The sequence below is a fragment of the Struthio camelus genome, chromosome 3, assembly GCF_040807025.1.
Source record: "Struthio camelus isolate bStrCam1 chromosome 3, bStrCam1.hap1, whole genome shotgun sequence".
Lineage (NCBI taxonomy): Eukaryota > Metazoa > Chordata > Aves > Struthioniformes > Struthionidae > Struthio > Struthio camelus.
This window is the reverse complement of record NC_090944.1, coordinates 14,146,454-14,174,221: the sequence shown is the minus strand read 5'-3', so window position 1 is coordinate 14,174,221 and position 27,768 is coordinate 14,146,454. Positions and strand designations below refer to the sequence as shown.

Here is a 27,768-nt window from a genome sequence, read left to right as displayed (position 1 = left end):
GGCATCTTTGACATTCCCTCTCTAAGCTTATGATCATTTTGACAAGCCAGATGTTTTAGGTTCCTTTATTTTGGTTGGGTAAAACCTAGAAATCAAATGCTTCTACTTGTTAACACACGGCAGCAAACTATAGTTTATTCATGAAGAACTTGAGATGACACAATCAGTCATGCTGTTGAATTGTGACTGTACCTCCAAGAACGCTTTTGAATTTACACGTTAGCTTGCCCAAGCCTTGCCCTTAGCTAACCAGTTAGGAAATAAACAGTAAGGTCTTTTTCTCTGAGATCCTAGAGGGAGATGATTACCAGGAAAAGAACATCAAGAGGAAAAGGCAGTATTTTAAAGGGACAAGGAAATCAGTTTCCTTGTCATCTCCTCCTACCTCTGCAGCTTGCCATCTCCCTAATTCATAAGGTGATATACCTTTGCAAATATACATAATCAGCTCTCCAGACAGCGCTGCCTTAATTTTGCATAGAGATGATGGCCGAGAAAAAGCAGGCAGCCCACAGATTAAAACAATCTTAAGCACCTCACATACTTAAGCACAATGAAGATTTCCTTGTCTTCTAGCAGCACCTTTCAAAATGGGAGAATTTAAACCTGGCCATAATACTTCAGCTTTGAGAGAACTGTACTTGTACTTTAGGAATGGTCTTTGTTACAGAACAAAGAAGGCTTTTTTTTTTTTCTTTCTTGAAGCAGAGATTGTTTTACAAGTCAATGAAACTCACTTTTCCTCTTGATCTGTCATGCATCTAAGTTAAAAAAAAAAAAAAAAAAATCTCTCAGTTAAAAATATTCTTTACCCAGAAATTGGGACATGGCATTTTCGTTGTCTTCAAAACGGAGGGTTAGCTATAATAAATAATAAAGCTCTATTTTTTATGTTAGATTAGGAATTTTTGCAATGTCAAATCAAAAAGACTTTCTTTGGGGCAACTCACTCTCAGAAGTGGATGGAAAACACTAAAACTCCTTGCTCCTGCTCTCACTGCTTTACGATGTACCAGTCTCCTGTCTGACCTCTGTCTGACCCTGAAGATGCTCGGGATGTGGATATACCAGAGAGAGGGCTTAGGGGGAAACAGACCCTAGTGCAGGGGCTCTCCCACTGCAAGACTGGGAGCTCACTGGTTCCCAGAGAGCTGCCCCAGGCTCTCTCCACTTGCCCGACTCCCGCACTCCAGATTTGGAGGGAACCTGCATCCAGGGGCGCAGCTGAGAGCATATGCTCGCTCCTCTGCATCTCCAAACCCTCAGTGAAGGCAATGGCCCTGCCCTGTTCCATAATCAACCTGCTCACGGACGATGCACGTGCAAGGGCATTTTACAGGCACTGAAATTATACAGCCAGTGAAGGATACTGTCCCTTTCTACAGCAGTTTTTCATCAGTGCAATTACCAAAGTCATTCCTCTTGCACCCACAACTGTGCAAAATGCTGTATAGATAATGAAAGACACAGATGGCCTTTGCCTTACACATTTTTGTTTAACCATCTGCAATACATTGCATCTAAGCAGTTCTATAGCTGCTAAATGCTTACAGGATGGAGCTGAAGAGGTGTTGAGGCAATGCTGTCTTACTGTACTGAGTGACTGGGTGATAAAGTAGCAGATGAAATTCAGTGGTGATAAGTGCAAAGTAATGCACAAGGAGAAAATAGCCCTTACTATACATACACAGGCATGGGCTCTAGCTATTACTTTTGTTGCAGGAGGCCAAGACGTCAAAGTCGACTCTGAAAATATTACTGTGGGGCTAGGAAGTGGTCAAAAAGGCAAATTGAAAAATTAGAATTAGTAGAAAAGGAATGGAGAACAAATAAGAAAATGTCATTTTTCTAAAATATAATTTTTTTCCGTTTGAATGTTCTCTATTGTTCTAGACCCCCCCAGATGAGGGGCAGAGCTCCAGAGCCAGGACTCTCACTCACGTAGCTCGCTGTTCTTCCGAATCCCCTGGTTGTGCAGCTCTTGCCTATTCCGGATCCAAAAAAACTCAACAGTCATTTTAAGTAGAATCAACATTTTAAAGAACATAGCTGTTTCAAGTAAAATTAGAAGATAGAGAGAATAGCAATAAAATATAGAATAGGAAACAGAGAAAACAACATTAGCTTGGAAAAGAGCTAGCTGAAGGGAAGCAACTAAAGTCTGCGAAATAATGATGAAGACAAGGTCAACAAAGAATTTTAATTCACTGCCTCTCATAACAAAAGAGAGAGGAGCATTTAATGAAACGATCAGGAAGCAGATTTAAAACCGTTTTACACAGTGAAGAATTAATCATGGCACAGGACACTGCAGAAAGCAAAACTACAAACGGGCTCAATAAGAGTTTTGACAAATTCATGGAGGACAAGACCACTAGTAGCTTCTGAGCATAATACCTTAGATAAAACCCTGTCTTCCAGAAGCCCCTAACTCACTAGTTGCTGGAAACTTATAAGGCAAATGGGAGAAAAATACATGGTCTATTTTTACATTGTTTCATTAAGCATCCACTCTTAGCTGCTGCTGGAGATGAGACACAGGGCTAGATGAATCCCACTATGTGTTTGCATTCTAAAAAAGAAACAGAAACAAGTATGGGTATGCTAATACGGATCTAGGCAACATTAATTTTACTTGCTTTATCCACTCTAATCTCCAGACTCAGCCACTTGCAAGAAATCATAATCCATATCTGATCAAAGAATTTGAGATTATCCCAGGGAGCAGAGAGAGATGCAAAAAAGGCAAAGTTCACTTTTTGAGAATCTACTGTTTTTGAGATGTTACTTATTCATTTCTTCTGACAAGAGAAAACTGTCATCAAAGCTTCCGCAAAGACAGCGGGAGGGGGTTAGTCTATATATTTTGCTGGCCAGAAATCAACATGACAAAGGGAGTCAAAGTTTTTTGGTTTTACTGCTTTAGTTACGTTGAAATTCAGTGTAGCTGTTTCAGTACCTTTGAGAGGCCACTTTTGCTTAGAGATTAAATCCTTAGATGAGAAGCAGGTGCAAAATGAAGATAACGAGCAGCTCAGAATTTGCATGAGACGGTTTAATTCTGTGCTCTTAGATATCGGTAACAAAACTCCCACTCAGTTCGGTGGGAAGAGGACTTTAGTACTGCTTGCAAACCTCGCAAGCAGCAGCTGTTTTATCACCTCCTTTGGGATTCTTTCCATAATTTCAGCTCCCTCCAGATTTTGGCACCCTGCAACTACTTGGGTTGTGGAAAGATAGCCACAACATTTAGGAAATACAAGGTGCCTACTCAGCCTATATGCCCTGCATAGCACCAGGGCTAATGTGGGGAAACAGGAAGACTATAAAAAGAAAGTCCTCCCAGTTGCTCTAACCCCTTTATTTTTGCAGAGCTACCTTTCCACATCTACCTTTCCCAATAGGAATGTTTAAGTACTTAAAACAGGGTAGCTAAAACCTTATAATTGTCTCCATTCTCATTATTATTTAATATGAAAAATGTTTTCAGTGTAAACAGTGGAATTTTCACATTTTTCTCCTCATTCACTCTAGCAATAATGTCTGGATGCATATAAAAGCATTTCCAAAGTACAGGCTTAGCTATCCCTGATCTTCCTGAACAAGGATTAGCTTGCTTTCATAACTGTAGAGATTGCCATTTTAATACAAGGAAAGTAAATGCTAGGGCAACTTCATCAGCTCCCTCTTCCCAGTATGAAAAGATGAAAAAAACAAGAAAAACCTTGAGACTGCTTACTGTGAACAGGAGATAATTAGGGGCAGGAGGATAATACAAAATAGCAAAAGTGTATGATATAAAATGTGGAGTGGAGAAAGCACAGTTGATGCTCTTCCTAGTCAGGTTACAATAAGATATCATGCAAAGGAAACACATTTAAACGGAGACAAAGGAAGATACCTTATCAGGTTTAATTCTTTATGAAACAACAAACATCCCATTTGACTTCAGATTGAACATATCGAAAAAAATGACATATTTTATGTTGTAGTACCTATGGTTCAATAGCTTTCTTTTGGTTTCTATGGTTCTGGCAATACCATCATAGTCAAGCGTAACAGTTCTAGTTACCACAAAACAACAAAAACCAGTAATTACCATGATCTGTTACCTACTATATATTAAAAAAAAAAAAAGTAGAACCAGAGAACAAAAGTCTGGGAGGCATCTAACCACTTGTGCATCAAGGCATAAGCCAGGCCTTAGTTAATGGGACCAGGAAGAAACTCTTCTGTTGCAGATATAACCACCTGCACCCTCTTCTAACACAGCACTTTTAGATATTTGCAGAGATGATGTGGGAGACACAATTGGTCTCATTCATTACAGAATTTTTATTTGCTGTTATTGGAAAGTGCTACAGTGAACGGTAATCATTGTGTATATTTTTAACTAATGAAGAATTATTCCTTCCATAGACTCCTGTAGGCTATTTAAGAATTATATGGAAATACTCTAATTCCCCATTATAGTCTATAGATTTTCAGAGCCATCTCTGCAGAAACCTATTTACATTTGTGTCTCACCCTACTGATTAAATCCCTATTACGTTCCAAAGCAAAGAGACCACAGAAAATTAGCATTAGCCTCTGACGCTTACAAGTGTCAGATATATAGCTGGAAGACAAAGCATGACTGGGAGTCATCAGAATGGTTCCTCTTCTTTCTGAAACGGTGACCACCATGAGCCTTTTTCCAATTATAACACTGACAACGCTTAAGAGTCCTACAAATGCCCCTGCAAGTCTTGTCTGTAACGCGGAGATGCATCTTATTCACCTTCTAGTCGGAAAAAGAGATGAACTAGTTAATGTTTCCAGCCTGGGCTTGCTTCAAGGGCCAGTTTGCTTACCTGTAGTCGGAGGTGGGACCGGAGGCTGGGAGCTCCATGCCCTGAAGGCATGTAGGTACCCCACAGGTTCACCAAGGGGGCAACAGGTGCGTTGTCACTAAAGCCGCCACGGGGTGTGGTGGCATCAGCTGGGAGCCCTCAGTCTGGGGTAGGTACAAGATGGGCCAGCCAGGCCAGAGAAGACCTCAGAGAGCGAGCCTCTCCCTCACCGCGGTGGCTCTCTCTCACCTCATCCCACCTCAGCTCCACCTCACCCGCCCCATCTCCTCTCCTCTCCCCTCACCCCCACCCCAGCAGAGCGCAGAGGGGACTCAGACCCTGAGGGAGGAAAGCTCTGGCGCCCAGGACACGGACCCCTCTTCCCCCGCCCCCGCCCACACCGGTAACGGCGACCCGGCGCGAGGCGCAGCGAGCGGGCAACGTCTCCTGGGGGTGGGGGAGGCGGGGCTAGCGCCCTCCTCGGCTTCTTATTGGTGCCCACCGCCCGCTCGTTTGGGAGGGAGGGCTTCGCTGATTGGCTTGCGCCGGCTCCTTCCCACCCCCGCCACCTTCGCCTCAGCGGCGCGGGCAGGGCGAGAAGCGTGGGGCGCTGGTGGAGGAGCCGGTGGCGGCAGCAGCAGCAGCAGCAGCAGCTCGGGGCTCGGCGGCGGCCGCCACCACCACCATCACAGGGGGGGCGCAGGGCGAGCGAGAGCCGCAGGAGCAGGTGAGGGCAGCGGCGCGGGCTGGGCTGGGCTCCTTCCCCTGCCCTGCCGCCCTCGCCGCCGGGCGCCGCGTGCCCCTGCGGCGCGGCGGCGTTATGTAACGGCCCGGTGGCGCCGCCGTCCTGCGCTGCCTCACCCCGGCCCCGCTCTTGGCCTCGGCGCTCGTTTCGGGGGAGGGGGGCTCCGGGGCGAGCCTGGGGCTTTCTCCTGAGCGCCCGCCCTTCCGCGGGGGTCGGCGCGCGGCCCCGCGCCGGCCGTTGGAAGCGGCCGTTGGGCGCGGGGCGGGGGAGCGTCCCGCCGCCTGAGGGTGCGGTGAGGCGGCGGCGGGGGAGAGGGCGGTGATACCGGACCTGTCCCGGCCGCTTGGGCCACCTGGGGCCGGCGCGCAGCAAGGCGGTGAAACCGCGTCCCTCAGGGAGGCTCGTGGCGTCAACGGCGCCGTCCCGCACCGGTTTGACTTGCTCTTTGCTTAACAGGTGGTTCTGCTGTTTCTTTTTTTTTTCCCCTCCTAGATCCTTTAGAAATATTTTGGTCCCTTCCTTTCCTGAGTCTGTGGGTTAGTCTAGCTTTGTAGAGGGGAAATGAACGATGGGTTTCAATAAGTTTTTTTTCTAATCATATAGAAATGAGACTTGCATTATAATCGGGATTTATGCTTTACTTGAGGCTCTGCTTTAGATTTTCAATTTCAGCACTTATTTGTAAATACAAACTGGTTTGTGCATTGTGTTGTGATGGTTGCTTTTCTTCTTAAATTTTTTTTCTATGAAAACATGGAACTACTCTCAAGAAAGTGCGCTGCATTTATTATAAAGTAAAGTTAAGGCAGTAAAACTGAATTATCAGGTTGAACATCATTCCTGAACAGACAGAAGTTTGAATGCTATGTGAATGTGAAACAGTCAGAAGAACTACAAGCTTGTCACAGTGATTAAGGACAGAAAAAGATTTTCTGTAGATTGTCAGCTTGGTATGTATGTGTGGGGTTCCCCCCCCCCCCCCCCCTTAAAACAGGGACTATGTACAGGAGGGTCCTGCTCTCCTTAAACTACTGAGAGAGAGTTGTCAGCTGTGTAATCTAGTTTGTCTCCTCTCTTCCAAATATTGTAGTATGCATTCAGATCCTGTGGCTTGGTTTGTTGTTATTTCTGTTTTAAATATTTGTCATTGCACTGATGTCCTTAATGCTGTTTAAGTTATAAATGACTCCTATGCACCAGCAGCAAAACATTTTCAAGAAAATATTTACATTTTATTCAAAAGTTGTACCAAAAGTTCTGTAGACATTGAATGGATTTTATAGTCTGACTGGGTTTTCTTTGTCTGAAGAAAACTGTTTATTGGAATTATGCCTTCATCATTTGGCTCTTTAAAAATTCAGTACAGATAAAGCAGATCTCAAGTTCTGATCTCAAAAGTGTACATATGTTCCACTTCCAGGCAGTCTTCTGTTGGCTTGATTGTTGGGCTCTTTTTGCCGTGGTGTGTTCAGCTTTATGGTGTCCGAGTATCTCTTAGGAATTCGGCAATGTGAACTGAACCCATTACATGTGGTTCTGACATGTGGTTTCTTTCTCTCCTTACTGGTAGGAAAAAGGAAAATGAGACTTAGTAGGAACTGGGGTATGTTCATGAATTTTTATGTTACAAGCTGAAGGGTTGTCGAATGCATTTTTCCCTAGAACCTTGTGTGAGGTGACAAACATGGCTGAAAGGTACTGACACTGTAATACTGTGTGCAGGTTTTAGTACTGGATTTTAAATGTAGTGTAGCATAAAGGCCAAGTGAACATAATCGGAGAATTCATGGTCATTTCTTTGGGGATTTTTTTTTTGGGGGGTGGGTGGGAGGGAAATGTCTTAATGTTGCACTGTAACTGTAGCGCGACTTCTTGACCTTAAGAGTAGCATATTAAAATCTTCACACCTGACATTGGCTCTCCAAAGTATCATCTCTCCAGTGTGGAATGGGGCCTGACTTTGGTAGGGTTGAGCACCAGGCTCACGAACTGGCTTGTTTACCCCATAGCTGGAGGTGCAGATTACTTAGCAGAACAATGTCAACACAGTCCCTTACCGGTCAAATGATAGAGCATGGGAGGCATAGTTGAGCCTCTTGAACAGTATGCAGGTCTTGAACAGTTTGAGCTGGGCAGCCCTGCTTTAGATGAATAAAGCTGAATAGCTCTTTTGGATATTAAAAGCTTCTGAAAATAGTTGCAAAGGCTCAGCTAAATTTAATACAGCTAGAATGTCAGTGAAAAGGATTAGAACATTTGAGATTTGCACCAGCTAGTGGTGTGTCTGTTTTTTGTTTTTTGTTCTTGTTTTTTTTGTTTTTTTTAAAGAGCTTCCTCACTTTATAACTTTCTTACTACTATAAGAGAAATAGCGGAGACTCATTTGGTTAGTGCCGAAGTTAAAATATTGGTGGACTTCACTGTACCAGTACTTTTATTGCTGTATGGAGAAAGTCATTGTCCAGGTGAGCAATGTAGGGGAGAAGGTTAAGAAAGGGATGAATGTAGCCCATATTGCTTTTTAGGCAGCAACAGTTCATTAATTTTGTCACATGAGGTCCCATTCTGTTCTCTCTAATGAAGTAAAGTGTCTTCTTTTAAGACTGTGGGAGCTTTCCATAGTGAAGAATTAGCACCTTATAAAAATAATACCAGTCTCCAGTATTCTTTTTATGGAATGAAACTTCAGTAGGTTATTAACATCAGAACTTCCCCTTATACACTCATGCCTTCTGCCAAAGTTGTCCCTGTAGGTCTAATTGATTTCAACAGGAGTGGCATCCTTCAACCAACACCACAGAAATTGGTATTTCTGCTCTCATTAAGTTGGTGAATATTTTTTTTTTCCCTGAAATAATCAGTTTACTTGAAAAATCTTTCTTTTACTTGCTGAGTTGTTTTTTTCTTCTGTTGGAATTGATGGTAGAGCTTGTTTTTTAAGTAGGAGCAGAGATGGAATCTTTGCTCTTGTTCTGGACCCTTCTAGAAAAACAATCACAATGTGTTTTTTGCTTTATTTTTTTCCAAGTTTTCTTAATTTCTGTGGATTACTGTTTCCAGGAGGTTTGCAGTGAGGACTCAATAATACTTCTAGTTTTTAGTGGTTATATTTAAAGCCTCTATTTGTAACATTGTTTGTTTTTTATTCTATTATTAGTCATCTTGTTTGTCATGGCAAGCAGTGCTTTTAAAACATAAAAATAAAAATTTTCCTAGTGATTTGAAGAGATATGTGTCTGTTTTTTGATGTCCCTGAGGGACTTCTTAAAAACTCTTCAGACAGGAAAATGGTCACTGAGGAAATATCTTATTAGCTTCCATAAGTACGGTGGATAAATCAATAAGTGATTGATGATCATTAAGACACTGGTTCAGGAAAATACTTAAGCACATGACTGATGTTCACCATGCACTGAACTCCAGCTTCATTCAGCAAAGCATTTAAGCTTAAGTTTTTGCTCTGTAGGGGTCTAAACTCATAGCAAGATATAAATCTTTGCACTTTGAATTTTACACTAGAAAATCACTACTTTTTTTTTTTTTTTTGATACAGCAGTCCTACTAACAGAAATTTCAGTAGACTTACTGTCTGCCAGTGAATTTTGGCAAATAAAAATGCATATGGAAAACACCAACTTTCTGCTGGTCTCTGTTAATTTACTTAGCTACTACTTTTTAGAGGCAGTACATCTACAATAACAGAATGAACACTTACCGTTCCCCAATAGTCTGTGGGGAATTTTCAGTTACAAGGTCTACATGATTAGTCACATGTGATGCTTCTGAGCTATCCGGAAGGAAGATCTCGCATCCCTTGACCGCAGGAGAAGGACTTCACGCAGACCTAAGACATTTCAAAGTAATGCAATTGTGCATGCAAATTACACAAAAGAAGTAATGGGGAGATTGCACATATAGTGTGGAAAAGTGGTCGTTGCTACGATGCTTCAAGAGTTAGAAGACTGGTAATGCAATCTTTGGTGTACTCCCATTGTCTCTGGGTAATGTATTTTCTGACCTAAAAGTTTGGAGTTAAAAGCCTAGACTGAAATAAAAAATAAAATGGAGGAACACAGATTATGTATGGGTGGACTTGGTATCTCAGATTTCTGGCGGGAATAGTCCTACTGTGGAGTTTACTAGCGTTGTCCCATGTTAAGGTCTTGTGGACTGAATCCAGCCGGCGCAAATGTTGATGCTGGAAGATTCCTTAGCTTTATGGGATTATTTTTATGGCATTGTCATAAATACGGGGTTCCAAAAGAAATGGCATTATGATAGCTTCTGTTACCTTAAGAATTTGAAAATCCTCCTTATTTGCAGTAGGAGGAGCAAACAACTTCATTTGAACTCACTACCTTTCAAAAGTAGGATGAGTTCGATTTACTTTTATTGGGATGACTTTATGCTTTATTGGCGATATAAAAGGGATTGTAAGAGGTAGGTAAACTTTTTTGCCAGAAGCTATGGAAAGGTTCTTTAATATAAGTAGAAATAGGGCTCAGTGGTTGTATAGCATCTGTAGTTACATACAAGATGACTTTTAACTGCGTTTATTTTATATGGCAATCCATTTCATGGATTTTATGTGACTAAAAGTTAATTGTTTTAAGGGTTTTGACACGCAAACGCCAATGTTCTAAAATAGTAGAATAATTGGAAAGAGACTATTTTTGACAGAGTATTGCCTGAAATGGCTGAGTAAATTCTTAAAAACAAACCAAAAAACCTCCTGAATATTGAAGTTTTTGATAGATGTAATGAAGAATTTAACATTAAAATCTAGTGTGTCTAATATTATTTATCCTATAAAAATAGGAATCCCAGCTCATGACTGGTTGAAAATAACCCCCAATATAGGAACATCTTATGAAGTTCATGTAGAGGTGTGAAAACTCAGACTGTAACTTCATGAATACTTTAAGTAGATTAGTTGCTGAAAGATACAATCATAATCTTTGCCCTTGTCCTTCTGTTCACAAACTCTGATCTCTTCTTCCCTGTTGCTGCAGCATTTATGCAGCCAAGAAGTGAATGAGATCAGTTATCTCATGGAGTTGAAACTAAACTTTTTTTTCCTTAGACTGGATCAGTAAACTTTTTCTTTTAGCCGGATCGGTTCACTGATCTGACTTACAGCATGAGCACACAAACGCTTTCTCCAATGCAAAATGTAGCCTGGGACCTTTCTCCACATAAGAAGTGGCTAGTGTTGGAAGTGAGCGACCCGAGGTGTGCGACAGATTATATAGCATCTTTTGGCGGAAGTGCTGGTTTGTCCTGTAAAGAATCTGAACTTACAGCCTAAGGTTTTGAGATGTGCTAATAAATGATGTGGTGATTCAAGTATGTTTGTACTTGCTGATTATTACTGAGCTTAAACTCGTAGACAATTTATTTTTGGAGGAGAGCATGTATGTGTTTGATTAGTGAGAATTTCATTTTAACTGTGGTGCTGTACTTAATACTGTATAGCCCTTGCTCACAGGCTTTACTTTGCTATGTACTAGTTCTGCACAGTTATTAAGAATGTGTGTATTGCATGTCCCATCCCTCACTGGGCAGGGGATATAATATCAGGGTATTACAGACTCACTTACTAGTAGAGGGGAAACTGATTTGAACTTAAGGTGTATCTCAAGAATAGAAGACACAAGTGTGTGTGCGTGCGGTCATTCTCCCTGCGCTGCCCCCCCCCCCCCCCCCCCAAAAAAAAAAAAAAAAAGCCTTGAAAAAAGAGATGGTCAAAAGGTGTGCAAGTTTCAGTTACTTTCTTCAAGTTGGCCTGTGGTCAATACTGAAGTCCCGCTGAGCAAGGCTGCCTCAATAATTGGTCAAAACAAGGAACAAACTTTCCCGTTATTTAAAGAGCTCCAGCAGAGCAAGACTAGCATTGTGCAATGTATCTTAGGAGTATTTATTAACCTGCAGTTTCAGGTGGAAGCCCATACGTTGTAACGAACATACAGTATAGCAGGTGGTGCTACCTTTTTGTCCCTATTGCCAGATAAGATGATTTAAAAACCTAAACATCACTGTTATAATTCAGAATTCAGTTCTTACTGTTTTAGTGCTTGCTGCAGTGGTTTTGGCTGATTCAAAACAGGAAAAAAATCACTTCCCTCTCTCTGGTTCCTTATGATATGGCTCTTCCAGGGAGGAAGGAAAGGAGGGAAGAAAAAAACAAAAACCAATTATAACTTACTGAAGAAGAATCGTGTAGACTTTCCTGACTTCAATATATATATATATTGACTTCTCTGCACACCCTAATAGATTTGTCATGCATTGGGGAACAGAATGCATGAAACTAGCTAGCTACCATGAAGTCATTTTTAACTTTATTATTAAACTGTACAGTGGAAGTGAAGCTTATTTATTATACTAAAAAGTGCAGTTAATCGACTAATATAATTAGAGATGCATATGGAAGACAAATCCATAATGTATGGCACCTATTTCTCTAGCGTGGCTTTAGGTTCCATTCAGGTAGCAGGTTCCTGTCTAGCTATTTACCTGGATGATTCTGTGGATTTTTTTTTTTTTTTTTTTTTTTTTTTTGAGAATGAGAGTCATGAAGATTTTCTTCCCTCAGTAAAATTTCTAGTGAATGTGAATTCACACTTGAGGGCTTCTACAGCTCTTCACCATCAGCTCATATCTTCTTTACCCTTTTGAGTCTTCGTTACTTAAAGTTGCCTTTGAAAATCACCTCTCTGCTGAGCAGACTTTTCTGGTTTAATACTTCTTTGAGGGGGGAGGAAAGGTTTTACCTGGTGTGAGTACAAGATACTCAGTATTTTCACTTATTGCGAGCAGTTTACCTATTGTAAGCGAAATACTTCATACCCAGTGGCAAAAGTCTGTTTTGCCATGTAAGTTATGTTTTGCAACATATTGGACTTGTGGTTTATTCTCATAAACATAAAAGCAATGAATCTAAGCTTGATGCAGGCTAGACATGATGGCAAACAAATTTAGAGGTGATTGTATTTGGAGCAGATATCTATTAACATTTTTTTGCTAAAGTTGTGATGGCTTCCTCTACGACAGTGTTTGCTGTTAGGATTTCTTTATAGTACTTAACCTGGATATGCTTACAGTGAAATGTGCAATCTATTTTATATTTCAGTGAGGCTTAAGTGAATTGGTGCAAATATCAGAAGCAGGATTACCATGGCATTGAGTTCCTGGTGGGCTAATATATGCTGCTGAAAAGTCTAGCCATCTCCTTCATCATTTGCTGCAATTTTTTTTTTTTTAACACTGTCAGAACTAAATACTTAGAGGTAATTGGAGATACTTTTGTTAATGTTAAACTGAGTTGGCAAAGACATTAGTGTGTATCTGAGAGTCTAAAAACCTGTCATCAGCATAAAGAGCTAGTTAGCCTGAGGCTTTCATATTATACCAGCTTACTTAAAGCACCGCATCCCTATCATATCTAGAACATCCTTGTTTGTTTTAAACTTTTCCTCTCTCTTTTTCCCTCCCTTACCCCTCTCCCCCCCATACCCCTAAATACATGCCTGGAATACAGGACTAGGAAAGTATTCTGTTTTTAGCTCTCTGTAATGTATTTTAGTACCTGGAAATGGAGGGCATATAATGATCTGTGGAGAGCTTGCAGGTCACAAGATCTTAGCTGTTCTATGAGTGCTATTGCTGTGCAGCATTCAATGGCTATGTGACAGTTCAGCTCTGGACCAGGTCTTGAAAAACCTGGCCTGATCATAGGGGTTGGACTAGGTAACCACTGTAGGTACCTTCCAGCCTTAGTGCTCTGATTTATACTGGCCAATGAATCAATCTTTATCAAGTGATCTGAGTACAGTAAGTGTGGCCCTGTAGTACTGCTCCAAAGCTGATACTTTTAAATGTGATACTGTTTTGTTTCCTTTAAGATTTAATTCACGGTGAGATTTTTGTCAGTAACAGTTACTGACGTTTCTGTAATGTGAGGTTGTGGAACGATGCACTCGGTCATCTGCCAAACATCTCTTCAGAGCTGCAGTAGAAATGAGGTTATATAAAAGGCACAAGCGTGGTAAATCAGATCCATAACTTCACATTGCTTTCCTGAGATTAAGCCTAAATAAGACATAGGGTTTAATTTTGGACACTATTTAGGCCTAAAAGGTTTAGTTGAACCGGTATGTACAAGTATTAATAGGAAATGGCAGGTATGCAATAGAGCAAGAGCAAGTAAGAAAAAGATGAACACACTGCTTAAATAGCTCTCTAACCACTTAAAGAGGAAAAGTAGTCAATGATTGGATATTACTAATTCCCTTTTTTTTTCTTTTGCAATAACTGTTCTTCTATGTAAATTCTAATCAACTTATTGGAGCTCTAGAGAAGTTAGAGTATGATAATGTGTAATATACCTATACCGGGGACTGTCTGTGCTAGCCGTGATAAATAGCTGAATTTATGCTAATGAATACACTGATGATTAATTGGACCTTTCCTTAATCTCCTTGGCTGGGGTGAGGCTTACTCTTGTATCCACAGTACGGATAGTGTTTGATGTATGAACTTGTTACTTCTATATCCTTCAGTGACCCTAGAATTACCTTTCTGCTCTGGATTTGGGGTTCAACCTCCAAAATCAGCAGAAATATTTTTTTAGAGGAGGTGAGAATCAACACTTAGTTCTACTCTTACTTAAGTCTATTTTGTTGTTATTTGCTTCCTAATGTCATTAAAATGCAAGCAAAGAAACTACTACTGGGCATAGAAAAACAGGGCACGTTCTACCCTGGAGCTGGAGGAAAAAGTTGGTGGTGGTTCTTTGTGATAATGTCTTAATAGTGTTCTTCGCAATGACAGCATGTGTGAGTAGTACTGCTCTTCAGTCTTTGGTGCAGCTTTTCAAAAGGGTCAGCTTTTTGCTTTGAGTTGAAGCCTGATATCATTTTTCAGTTATTTCACTTTCTTCTCGTCCAGCGCAGTATAGTTTCTCTCTCAGCTGACTGGAAACTCGGTTTGCCTTCCTAAGAAGAAACACGACTCTCTTAAACCCAACTGCAATGTAATATTTTCTTTTAAGGCAAGAGGGACTCAAATCGTGCCACTCTTCTGGATGCGTTTGGCAGCTTATGCTGATATGGTTAGGTCTTTTCAGTGCTAATAGATGGAATTAAAGCGAAGTCACTATTTGAGGCTTTGTGAAGCTGATGTTAGTGCCCTACTTCAGAGGCCAATTGTTGCCTTAAAATAGTGTGAAATACCTTAACTACCTGTAAATTAAGCCCCAAACCAAGAATTTCTGGGTTGATTTGTGTACGTATATATATTTTTAAAGTTTAGTGTAATTGTCTCTCTTCTCTATGCTGCTAGGAATGAGGGGAGACTCTATCTTCTTTGGAATGAGAGACCTCAGTCACTATGGCTGCATCGCAGAGGATGGAGGACAGTTCTTAATCTACTCCATAGATGGAGACAGCGATTTAAAGAGACGCTTTGCAGAGGAAGATTTTCATGAAATAATTGACTTCAACGATCTCCCAAACTCTCTATTTGCTTGTAATGTTCACCAGTCTGTGTTTGAAGGAGAGGACAGTAAGGTACAGTGTCAGTTTCTGTACTTTTATTGTAAGAGAAGCATATATACTTTTGAGATGTTTGTGTTTGTTTCTTTAAAATTGCAGTGTTTAAAAGTTTGTCATGTGAAAAGAAACGGAATCATAGATTTCTTAAGTTCTTTCTTAAGGTATATCACAACACTTTGCCATGATGTTTATTTCAATAACCTAAGCCTTTTTACCAGCTAGTGTGAACAAAAACGTTTTTGTTCATGTTTACAGAATACTGAAGTGTGGGTACATGTCTCCATAACAACCATGGTTGCAGTCATGATGGAGGTGGCAAAGTTAAACACATGAAAGAGAATTTTTCTTGCTTGCTGATCACATATCACTGTGGGAGGCTGCCTTTCCTGTATTTCTTTTTTCAAATGTTTTAAATGATAATCTGAAATAATGTTTTACTGGGAAGACCTAAAATGAATGCTAGTAAGAACAAAGAAAAGAGGAAGAAAGATGAACTATATTGGAATTGGAAATATGTTCTAGCTCTGCAGTTGGTCTAGAACAGGATGGCTGAAAACAACATACTCTTCAAAAAAAACCCAAACTTTCTGCAGGAAAGTGCTCAGTTCTTGTTTTTTAGCTTAGTGGTTTTTTTTCCTCAATGGAGTGGTCAGTATAAAATTGATAGTTTGGAGGTTTGTCTGATGAAATTAATCTAGGCTAGTTGCTATAAGCACATGTGAGGCTACTTAAATGTCTTCTCAGAAATTTTCAATTCTGAGACAAGCTGGCAGCAGTAAAGGTGTGTTTGGGTTTTGAAAGGAATTAGTTTTATCCGGGCACCTCGTCAGCTATAGGTCAAATTCACTGGGACTAAAATGTGGCCAAGATGGACAAAGGGCTTCTGTGATGGGGGGGAAGTTACCAGATCAAAGACTGACAGAACAAGACCTCTGGGGATACAAGATTCTTAGAAAAGGTACAGATGAAATGACTTCTGAGGCTGTGCAAGTGGAATTGCTTGCAACTTTTTTGTTAGATATCTTTATTGAGGGTAATGATGTTTTGTGTATGTGGAAGTAGCACAGACTAGAAGAGTACTCCAAATCTGCATCATTGACATCTCTTTCAGTGAAGAAAATAGAGTACAAAGCTTCAGGTACCACAGCACTAAATGAAATGATCATGTTTACAGGAGAGAAAATCCTATACTCTAAATTGCAGTCTTGGAAAATTGTGCAGTACTGTGTTGAAGTCCTTTTGCTAACAAGCCTCTCGCGTTGTGCTGTGTTGTGGACTTCTATCACCATCTAGCAATAAACTTAACAAACATCTTTAACTTCAGTTATATTAGCAGTTTGAGAACGTCTTCATAACTATTTCTGATATTAAAAGGGTGTGAAAATAGTTTTAAAAGAAGACTCTACAAAGGTGTGCTAAGAACTGGAGAACCTCTTCATTCTGCAGAAATGCTATCCACACTTGCTCCTGATCCTTCCCTTTGAAGAACTGTATTCTGGTATTTAGCCGATAGTTAGGTAATCATCTATTCCGTTTAGCTTAGCCAAGTGGGGTATCCGTCCTCAAAGACTTGCCGGACTTAAGGATGTGTCTCAATAGCAGCTGAGCCGTGGAGCTGGGTGTGCTATTCCATGCACGTGTCCATAAACAATCTTATCAATGAAATGGATTATTGAACAGTTCTGTTTGCAAGTAAGTAGTTACTCCCTTAAGTCTATATTCAGCAAGGTGGCGTTATCTTCAGATTTCTCATTAAAACTGACACTGGACCTTGGGAGCTGATTGCGATTTTTATTATTTCTGTGAAACAAATACTTGTGTTCCCACAAGTTGATTTGTACTCATAATACTTCAATAATGAAGTGCAGGATAAGAGCACACATGATAACTTGATACTATTTTATATTGTAACTAATCTAAAGTTAAAAGTCTCAGAAGGCAGTCACAATTAAGAAGTGCTGCTAGCTGGATCAATGTGCATTTGAAGATATGATTCAATGTAGTCACTAGCCTTTTAAAAACAAAACTGCTGTAATTAAGTCTACAGATTCATTGTTTTATCCATTTTGCAGAAAGTAAGTTTTTTATCGGAGGCATGCTTGGTTCAGAAGTTACTTATAACCAGTAGAGAAAGCCAGAGAAAATTGTCAGCGTAAATGGATGTTTTGATTTGGTGTGTGAACTTGCTGCATAAATAATATTTAAATAGATAAACTTCTGAGTGGCTCTGGCACGCAACAATATTCATGTAACGAATTCACACTGACAGCTTTAAAGTTATATTACTGAAGTGCCTCAGAGGCTGAGCTGTCAAGTTATATTCTTCACTCTTTTTTTTTTTTTAACACACAAATATCTAAGCAGGAGACTCAAAGACAGGCATTACGAAGCAAATGCCTTAAAAATATTGTTTAAACCTGAAGAGATTTTAACTACTCTGAATCAGATACAGGATAGAATCCAGTTTAGGCTCAAGCACTGGCTTGAAGCAATTGTGAGGGAACACGTGGGTGCACGTCTATCTGCACTAAGCTGCTATGCTTTGTTCTCATTGCGTCTTGTATCAGGTATTTCGGCAATATCACATGGTTGTGCGGCCATTTTTAGACTGGCTTCTGTGTTGCCTACCAAAAGAGATGGTGGCAGCTACGGCCTGTCTTGGTTTGGACCTCCTTCCTCTGGCAGTGAGGAGTTCCTGCAGCCAAAGGTCATGTCCTTTACAGACAAAGGAACTGTGTCAAGCTAGGCTGGGGTTTCCCTGTGGTTAGCACCTTAAGTCCTCAACATAACTCTACAGATCCCCTCTGGCTATGAGCTGTGAGATCTAAAGACAGGTACTACCATCTAGCTTAAAGGAAGCTGTGCAGGAGTCCCAGTTTTCCTGAACTTAAACACTTGCAGAAGGAAGACTAGTGCTTGCTATGCATGTATTCTTACATGATAAGAATAGAGCATCTGTTCAAAAAACACTTCCCTACTGTTAAGACCTGTGTTCTTGGAAAGAAATCTTCAGGTAGGTCGGGAAAACACCGTAGCTAGGTTGATAATATGGGCATGTGAGGATTTGTACAGAATGGCTCAGTAGTTTCAGCGAACTAACAGCTAGCCACTACTGAAGGGAGGTGGTCTTACTTATTCCCACTTCCATCATGAACAGCCTGTTCCTTCTTACAGAAAGTAAAACTGTACCTTCCGTGCAATGTGTTTTTTAAAAAACTGTTTTTTAGTCAAGGGAAAAAACAATGGTATGGAGAAGTAGTGGATTCCCCCCCCCCCCCCCCCCCAAGACTATCCAACCGGCTTGCAGCAAAGCTAGGATCAGATTCAGCCGTTTCCCAGTCATGGAACGGTATTCATGATCACTTATTTTGGCTTGTAACCTGTTAATGGTGTGGTAGGTTTTTTGTTTTGCTTGGAGTGTACAGCACTGACCTGGATTGTGGAGATCTTACTGTAAAGAGGTTGAAAAAATAAAGTTACTCCTGAATCCCACAATTTACCATGTGACCCTTGGGGGGGGGGGGGAAATGATGGGGCTACTTATGTGAGTAAGATATGGCAAAATTGAGACTGTTATTTTTGGCTGATAGTGTGACTGAACAAGGGCTGCTGCTCCTTTTATCTCTTTGATAAAGAAAGCATGGTGGAAAGCCAAAGGGCATGACTCTTACTCTTGAGGGTGCATGTATGTGTATTTTAACTGTTAATTGCTATGTGTAATCCCCAGGCTTTCCACTTTTGTTGTGCTTTTGTGCATATATCACTGTCTTGTAGAAACCCTCCTTTCTTTAAGTTCTATAATGTGGCTATATAACTTACTTCAGGCTGAAACTCTTAAGCACACTGTGAAAGTGAAACGTTTTTGACTCTTTAGACACCAATACCTCAGGAGATATTGCACCAAAATGTCACTATTAGAATATGCTTACACTGGGGAAAAATGTTCCTTCAAGTTGTTTAGGGGCTGTTTGTGCTTTTCCTTTTTTATTGTTCAAATTGGAACGAGCACCTATTAAAGCTGATAGTTATACGTGGGCTGGGAGGAAAGGGTGGGGGTAATAAGATGTGATAAAAGATTAATTGATTTCCATTTGTCTTACCATGATGCTGGGGCTATGGTAAACAAGGTGTATTTAGTGCTTCCTCTTATCAGTGTAATTCAAAAAAAAAAAAAAAAAAAAGAGGGGAGTGGTTCCCCCCACCTGTGAACTAGTACTGAGACCAAATATATGTTGAAGTGATGAGCTCTTGTGTCCTTATTCTGGTGATGAGGAGGGTCAGTATGTGAATGTAAGGGTGGGAAGTGAAGGTGATAGAAATGTATTTCCTGAACTCCAAGCTTAACAGAGAGGGAAAAGGGGAAGAGAAAATAAGTCAAAATTAATGGAAACTACAGTCCGTCTTTAATGGAAGGACTTCTGTTATGAGAACAGTTACTATTTCCATGAGAGAGTGTCACATTATTTTTTACAATGTTATTAATAAGTTGAGTAACTTCCTTCTTTCCTTATAGAAGCCTACACTGGACTTCCAGGCACTTTGGATGTAGTATTAGCCTTAGATCCTCTTCAAAGTCCAAGCCTATCTCGAGTGATAGTTGGAATATATGCCCAAAGGGGACTCCCCCCCCACCTTTGTATTTGCATTCGGCTTTCTCAACAAAGCAAATCTTCATGCTACAATTTTTATTTTTAAGAGGCATTAAAAGACACTGAACTTCTCAGTGGTCAACTGTGTTGTGTTTAACTTTTTTATATGTTAATTCTGGAACTGAAATTTTCTGCTGGCGCTCTCAGACTCTCAAGAGTATAATTGAGACGTGTCTGTTCGGCGCTCCTTTAAACAAAAGTGGAGCCAGTGTGTCTGCTGCCATGTGTGGAATGTTTCTTGGATTCCATTTTCCTGCAGGCTAATTCAAGAAGCCTGCTCTAGGAGGCAGGCTTTGTTTCTGTAGGGGGAGATCTGTTCTCTTGGCCTTCATTTTTAAAATCTAGCCTGTGAAGTCAGAACCTCTTTGGCCATATTACATCACTGAAGCCTCTAGGTGTTGAGTCATCATTATATTTAGATGGTGGCATGCTTATTTTTATTCTAATATTAGTATTCAAGCCTGGACTCAATGGAAAGTCACCCTAGCAAAGATGAAGTCACCACTCCAAGGCTGGAAAGGAATGTAGGCTTCATTCTTGCCTTCCTGGTACACTTACTGTTGCTTTGTTTTACTTTCAGTTTTTCTCCCTTTTAAGGTTGTTGTCTGTTGATATGATAACGTTATCAGAAACTACCACTCGAAGCAGACTGGTGTTTTGTGCTGTGGAATCTCTACGCATTTTGTTTTGTTCTGCTTTGTAAATAGGATGAATATGTTAGCCTATCGCTGTTTTTAAAAAAAAAAAAAAAGTGTACTGTAAAGAAACAATTCATATATGAATCTGATAGTTTTCAAAGGAAGATTGCAGGAGTAAAATGCCCTCCAACGCTTCATGAATCGTAGGAATCCTATCTCACACTCTTTTTTTCTGGGCAATGGCTAAGACTTGACTTATCTACTAGTCTAAGAACTATCTTCTTTCTTATAATCAAGGCTGCTCTTGTTCCGAGAAGCATACAGTCCGAAAAACTTGTATTTTCCGTGGCAGCTATTCTGCTGTGTACCTCATCTTAAATCCTTTCTAATCCATCCCCGTGCAATGCAGTATTTAAGCTAAAACCTTTATGAACTTTCTTGTTCTGCATCTGAGATCCCATCTAACATATACACTGGGGTGGTAGTCTTATCTTTATTTCAGCTGCGTGGTGGCCGTCTTTACAGTCTGACATGCAAGAAGGATTTTTCAATGTCTTGGAATTTTTTTCAGGATTGAACAGTTGATATTCATCACTCAACAAATATTATCTTCTGTGATAAAGCTGCCAGACCTTGTTAGTCAAGTGTTTACCAGCATATGGAATGGGATGCTGGGATAAAATCTGCTGTAGCGTATCCATGACTTCTGTGGTTTCTTCAACCAAAGGTCAGTAGTGTATATAAGGAGTGTAGACTGCAAAAACACTTTACGCCTGACTTCATGAAGTGACAGTATTATATGAACTATCTGAATGTGACCACCCAAGATCCCCCAAAACATATGACTAGATCATGTGATCTGGACTAATGAACGTTGAGGCTTCCCTGGCCTACTGTGCCTTCTGCCTAGTAGTACTGTGGAATCACAGTAACAGCAAGGTGCAGAAGTTATACTGGAGTAAAAGGGGTGGTTGTGAAGTTAAGCTTCACTAAAACTTGATCTATTATGTTTTCACTCTGGGTCAGGAGGAAGAGAATGTATTAACTGTTTTGAGTGGTATGATTTACTTCTTCATAACTTCAGTACATTTTTATAAGGAGGTCAGTTAAGCGTGTTCTTGTTGCGAAACTACTTGCTGAGGGTACTAATGGGAGTTCATGCATACTTCTCTGAGGTGATCAGCAAAACTTCTAACGGAACTGTAAGAAGGTGGTAGTCTGTTCCGGTTTGGACGTTCTTTCCTTTTCCTTCCTCCATAGGTGGCTTTGGCTATTAGTAAAAGATTTCACTATTTGCTGGTGCTTTCCTGGAGAAATGTGTCAGTATCGTCACGATTTGGTAGTCTTCAAAGAGAAACCTTACTGTTGCTCCCCCTAACAAAAAGGACACGCTAAGGCTGTGTGGCTGTAACAGTTGGTCAAGTAGAACCTGTGCATATACCCCTTTCTTCCTGCTGGTAGCAGGATAATTATCACCAAAAATATATTCCGCTTCCAGGCGTTAAGTAATTCCAGGGAATCGGTAAGCTCCAAATATTTGTCAGTTCAGTGAATGTGTAATTTCTGCTCTGCAAATACTTTATAAAACAAAAACGAACAAAAAAAAAACCCAAAACCTCTAAGCAACAAGCCTCTCTGGGCCTGAAATGCCATTGTTTGTAATGTGGATGCAGTCTATATAACTTATGTAGTATGTGGACTTACTTTCCCACCCACAAACAGGGCGCTTGGGTGCACAAATGCCCTTGTTTTGATGGGAGAATGTGCCTGGCAGAAGACCAACTGGGTTAAAGGTAGGTCTCTACTTGCTGCAGCTGAAATGTGGAGTAGTGCTTACAAGCATCTAGCTATACTAGTTGTTTGTAAATTTACAAAAATAAACTGATTAATGTTCTTTCCAGAACACACAAGACAGCCATTACTGTCTGCTTTTTAAATTTGGAAGCTTTTCTCCTTAAAAGCAGCTATGGAAAAATTCTTAATACTATTGGCTTTCTGTCGTCATGCTCTACTCTGTCTAGAGGGAACACGTGTTATCTCATGAAACCTGGGTGGGAAATCTTTCCTGGGAAAGGACCATTCAGGATAAGGAATTCACTTTATTTTTTTTAATAAGAACTTACTTTTCTTCTCGGTCCTATTAAAACACATAGCATTTTGAGTAATTAGACACTTTATGTATTAGTAAATTCATGGTAAGGTTTAAAAGGACCTTCTGTAGTGCCATGAGAGTCTGTGGGCTCTGGGGGGGGAACTGCAAGGTCTTATCTGTAGATCAGTAAAGAATCTTTCCTATTCTGTTAATTACTTCTGTTCTTCTAGCACAATGGACATCGTAGGATAAGCTGTGGATAGGTCTGATCCAGATAATCTAAATTTGTACTGTGTTTAAGGCTAAGATTCCATTTTGCAGTTGTCTGTCTCCTGTAATAGGTTGAACCAAATTCCTGGACTCGGATGCCTTTTGAACTTTGGGGAAGTCAAGATTTGGCCTGGAACACTGAGGCTAGTGTGCCTTTCCTCTTAACTTGCTACCAGTGTTAGCTGGCATGTGGAGTTCAACCAAGGACTTGTGCTGAAAGAGAACAGTTTGACTTTATTTTTTTTCTAATTATCCTGAATGAAAATATTTGAGAGTTCAGATGCAATATGGAGCTTTTTTTTTTTTAAAGTAGTAAAGAAATATAAAGCTGGGAGGACACCAGACCGCATTCAGAATAAATAACAGCAATAACTTCTACAGGAATTTTTTTTAATCTGATTAAAACTCTTGTGTTGGCTTTGTGCATATTAAAGTAAGAAAGCAACCCTTCAGATATCTGCTGAAACAAGCAAGAGCTCCATCTTTTAAAGGAAAAAATTACCTTTTATGTAACTTATAGCAGTCTTTGGTTTGTTCTAATAAGTAATTTTTATCTGCTAATGTCTGCTAATAACCAAATACAGTTTTGTCCCTTTCCCTCCAGCAAACTGTCATTCTGAAGTCAACAAATAACTGTTTTTTCTAGCTGATAGTAATCAAAAAGTGCAGTAAAGCCATCCTAATGTGGTTAGGGCAGCAGCTGTTCCTTATTTTAATACTGTTAGAGGTCCTAATCCATCCGCAAGTTCTGATATCAGTTTTCTGGCCCAAGGAAAAGGCTTCTATATGAATTGGTAATGAACGCTGACCTTCATAAAGACATCGCATACTAAAAGGCCCTATTCTGACTTAATCACATTCAAAACAATAAAAACCAATGCATTTATAATCACTAATTATTTAAGGGGTTTTCTGAAATGTTTCATAGAAAATAAGTGTTTTGTTAAGAACACTGCAGCAGAGTTTAAGAATTATTTGGTTTATTAATTACATTAGAGGCAGAAAAAAGGGAACACTTAACCTTCCAGTATCCTTCCATTTTTCTGAAGACTAGATTCTTTTATTTCAGGTAACATAGGGTGCAGAAGAGAGCCAGCAGCTTGAAAATTATAGCATTGGCTAAGACAAATTCTGCAGTGGATTTGGGCACAAAGGTGGGAGGACAAACTTGATGTTGAATCAAGGAGAAAGAAATTATCAATTACTTCTGTGCATTTGAAATCAGTTTATTCTTTTGTGCTAGGTGAATTGATGTTTCCTTGAAGTTGATGGAAGTTCAAGCGTTCGTGTCTGTAGTGCAAGGATTTCTCTATGGCTGTGTTGTAAGAGCCAGTCCTTAGATAGGGTAACTTGTAAATGATCTGATAAGCTATGCCGTTCCGTCAACTGAGGATTTTGTTTCACTTCTTAATTTCCTGTGTGATACCACTGCATGAATGGTTTCAAAAATGAAATAGCTTGTACCTTTGTATTCTTTTGCTTTACTGTGATTACTTACATCTGTCAGTGTTTTTTTTTTTTAAACTCTAACCTGATTGCGTTTTATGGACACTCTACCCTGCTTGAGTTACGTGACTCTTGTACTGAGCTTTGAAACTTAATATGGAAGCAGAAGCATTGCAAAATGGTAGATGTAATATGTACATCCCAGGGATAGGAGAAACCTTTTGTCCAGCTCTTTAGCCTCTATCACATATGTTAACTAAAGAGCTGGACGTTCAGATGACACTTGGATGGGGAACAAGAAATTGTAGTATCTCTGGCAGGGGAGTAATGTAGCCATCTATTACATTACATCAGAGGTGGATTCAGATCAGTATATACGTGGGATTTTTGTTTAACTGGCTTGCAGTGGGTTTAAAAAGCATAAAGATTGTCAGACTATTGCATGCAGTCATTTAGAAATTCTTTGTTGGAACTAGTATTGTGGAGAAATCTGATAACTTCATCTGATAATTTCCAGTGTGTGGCTGGCTTAGGAGAAAAGAGCAAAGCCGAAATCTTTTGAAGATGAGGAGGAAATGAAGTACCAGCCCTGTACTAAATTTCAGTGGGGGTTGGCCCATTTAAGGCCCCAAAAATAGACTTGTGGGCACTATGGTGATAACTTCTAAAATCAATAGTAAATGTGAAACAATGGATATCTCTTTCCATTTTTCCTCTTCTGAATGCTGACTGTACCTCTTCATTGAGTACTTCTATTTGAAAGGTTTGGGTTTTTTCTTGGTGTGTTTAATAGCTGGAGTGTGTGATATCCTTGACTGAAAATGCACTCAGTTCATTAAGAGGCTGAACTCCCACCAGTGTTGAAGTGGAAGGAAAGGGAATGGGTATTTCAGCTGGCTGAGACTGTTGCCTCAAGCCACAGGCCTGCCTAGGTTAGCCTTCTGCCTCTTTGGAAACTAATGTCTCTTATTTGATTGTTTGTTGTTTTTGTTTTGTTTTACAATTTTTCTTCAATTCCTGGGACAGGCCCATATACGAACTAAATGAGAGCATGGATGCAGTGCAGGCACTGTTCTTGAGGCTAGCTCCTATGCAGTATTGACATCTTATATTAGCAAGAGTTGCTTTCTTTTATCTTTAACGCCAATTGCTTTTGTTTTCTTCCTGTTGCAGAGCTTTCAGGTGGATTCTCCCAAGAATCTTAGACAAGTAAAGACAAAATTCAGATTATATAGTAATTTATGCTTATGTGGCTAACTTAGAGCTATTCTATTTCTATGTGCTGGTGAGCCTGTTCCTGTGAATAAATGTGCATTGCTGCTTCTCACTGTCTGACTTGGAGGTTTTGATATAGAGAGTTATGAATTGCTTTCATTTCCGCTGCTGTCAATGAGAACTGCAGAAATGCATCAGAGCACTGTCATCCTGTTCTTCCTTCCTGTCTCCTTGTGTAAATTGTCGTCTCAATATGCTCTTGTATCTAAACTTCAAATTTTCAAGTCTTCAAACCAGTTCATTTCAGCTATTTCTTCAAATTTTTATTATCCGCTGCTTTGTCCTTATGTTCTTTCATGTAGCCGCTTCTGATACGAGCACTCTGGTTGCTCCTGTTTGCCTTTCAATTAAAGGGGGAAGCACTTACCACAGACGGTACAGGAGTGCTGCTTAGGAACATAATCTCTCTTCCTTTTTATTCTAGTTTCAAATGATTTAAATAATAAAGTTTATACCTCTGTTTGGGACCCTAAGTCTTATCCAAAGAAACACTTTTATTCATTACTTATCTTATTCTATCATCCTCTACCTTTTTGAGACTGAAGGCTTTCCTGACTCCTTGCTGTTCTCTGACCTGCGTATAGCAGATGCATTGAGTTCTGTGTATGTACTTAAATCTTGAAGTCTTTTTGTAGAGGTACCTGTCACGGAAGCACAGTTTAGATTCTCTCCGCAGAAGCATACTGCGTTATATAGTCTTTCTGCTGATCTAAAACGGATGATCAGGTTGATGCTATGTAGTGACAATGAAAACAACCCTTAAATAATTTATCCAATCTATATATCTGCATTTCATTTTTTGTCAGGTCGAAGAATCAAATATTTAACTTCTTAGAATTTTGAAGCAGAAAGAGATGCATTTTTGTCTTATCCTTATAAATACCTTTACTGAATGCCTTACGAAATGAGATTTTTCTATGACAGTATGATAGCTTCTGTTCTGTGTATAACTCTGCATCTTCCAGCCCAATCTGTTTTCTTTCCTCTCCCTCCTATTAGCAGAATGTCGCTCAGCTCTGCATTCGGAATAAGAATTATTCCATTGTGAAAAATAGGAACACCGATTTACTTCCTAGTAGTATATCTAGCAGGAAAGGGAATCTGAACAGACATTAACAGACCCTGGATCCTCAGAGAACTTCAGAAGCTGAAAGTAATGCGAGGGCAGTAACTGTCTTAAGATTTTGTGCCTTTTTAAAGTATACTGTATATTTGCAATACATATATGAGGGTAGGCTGATCTTTTTTGGAACATTCAGTACTTACCTGCCTTTTCCTCCTCCTTCTGCATTAGCAGTTAATGCCCTCGGTACCTTTGCTTTTGAAGAACCTTCTGTTATGCTTTATCCACTTTATTGTACCATATGGATTATTAACCGTAGCCTGTAAAACATAGGTTGTGTTAGTATTCTATGATACTGATTTTAGGAAAACTGAAGATTCTGGTTTATGCCATCTGATTTTTGAGCTTTATGGTGCACCGAAAGCACATTTGTTGGCTTTTTTCCCCTCCCTTTTTCTGCAGTCATGATACCTTATGTGTACAGAGTTAGGCAGAGGAGGGGCTTTGAAACTGGGATTCTCACATAGTTCTCACCTCTGAAAGCTGGATTAAAAAAGAGATAATGTTAAACACAATAAATTATGAAAATGAGCAGCACTGTTTCACTTGTTCTTTCTGATCTCTCTCCTTGCACCTAATAATCATGCAGTGGGTCACTTTAATTGTGAAAATAAACTTAGCTTATACTGATTTAGACCACTTACACTGTGTGAAGGAAAACTCCATTTGGGTTGGAAAATCCTGATTGGGTCAGGGAAAAAAAAAACAATCTTTGAGAGTGAACACACTGTGAGCTGAAGGATAACATCAGTGGATGTTGTGTGCTCTGGTCTTAAGTGGTGTGGGTGCCATCTGCTGTCTCCTTTATGTACTGCATAGCTCTTTCCTCAGCTGTGGGAAGAGGAGAAAAATACCATCTGTTAAATTAAGGAATAGAATTGTAAATACTCTGTCATTTGAGTATGCAATACAAAGTACGCTTTTTAATCTTTACTGGTTTTGTGCAATATGGCCAACAATGTGTGTTAATCCTAAGTGTATTCAAGTCCCATTTCAGCCTTGGAAAACACAGCTTTACAGGGTAATTGCTACTGTTGTCATTATCAGTGTTATTTTGGAGCATTTTCCTTATGGTGTAGCTAGATATTAATTTAGATGGACCTTAAACTTAATTGCAGTGTGTTGTGGCTCACTATGAGCCCAG

General features: G+C 39.9%; 1 protein-coding gene across 2 annotated transcripts in view; it reads left to right on the top strand.

Moving 5' to 3' along the window:
* Nucleotides 1–5,352: 5,352 nt before the first annotated feature.
* RCAN2 (regulator of calcineurin 2) overlaps nt 5,353–27,768 on the top strand; it is a 99,973-nt gene continuing 77,557 nt past the window's right edge. Inside the window, exons 1-2 of one of the 2 annotated variants that reach the window (XM_068936995.1) lie at nt 5,353–5,559; nt 14,920–15,146. In XM_068936995.1, the coding sequence (XP_068793096.1) occupies nt 14,922–15,146 (225 nt within the window). In that variant the 5' untranslated portion in view covers nt 5,353–5,559; nt 14,920–14,921. The remainder of the gene's footprint in view (nt 5,560–14,919; nt 15,147–27,768) is intronic. The other variant, XM_068936996.1, reaches the window with a different exon arrangement.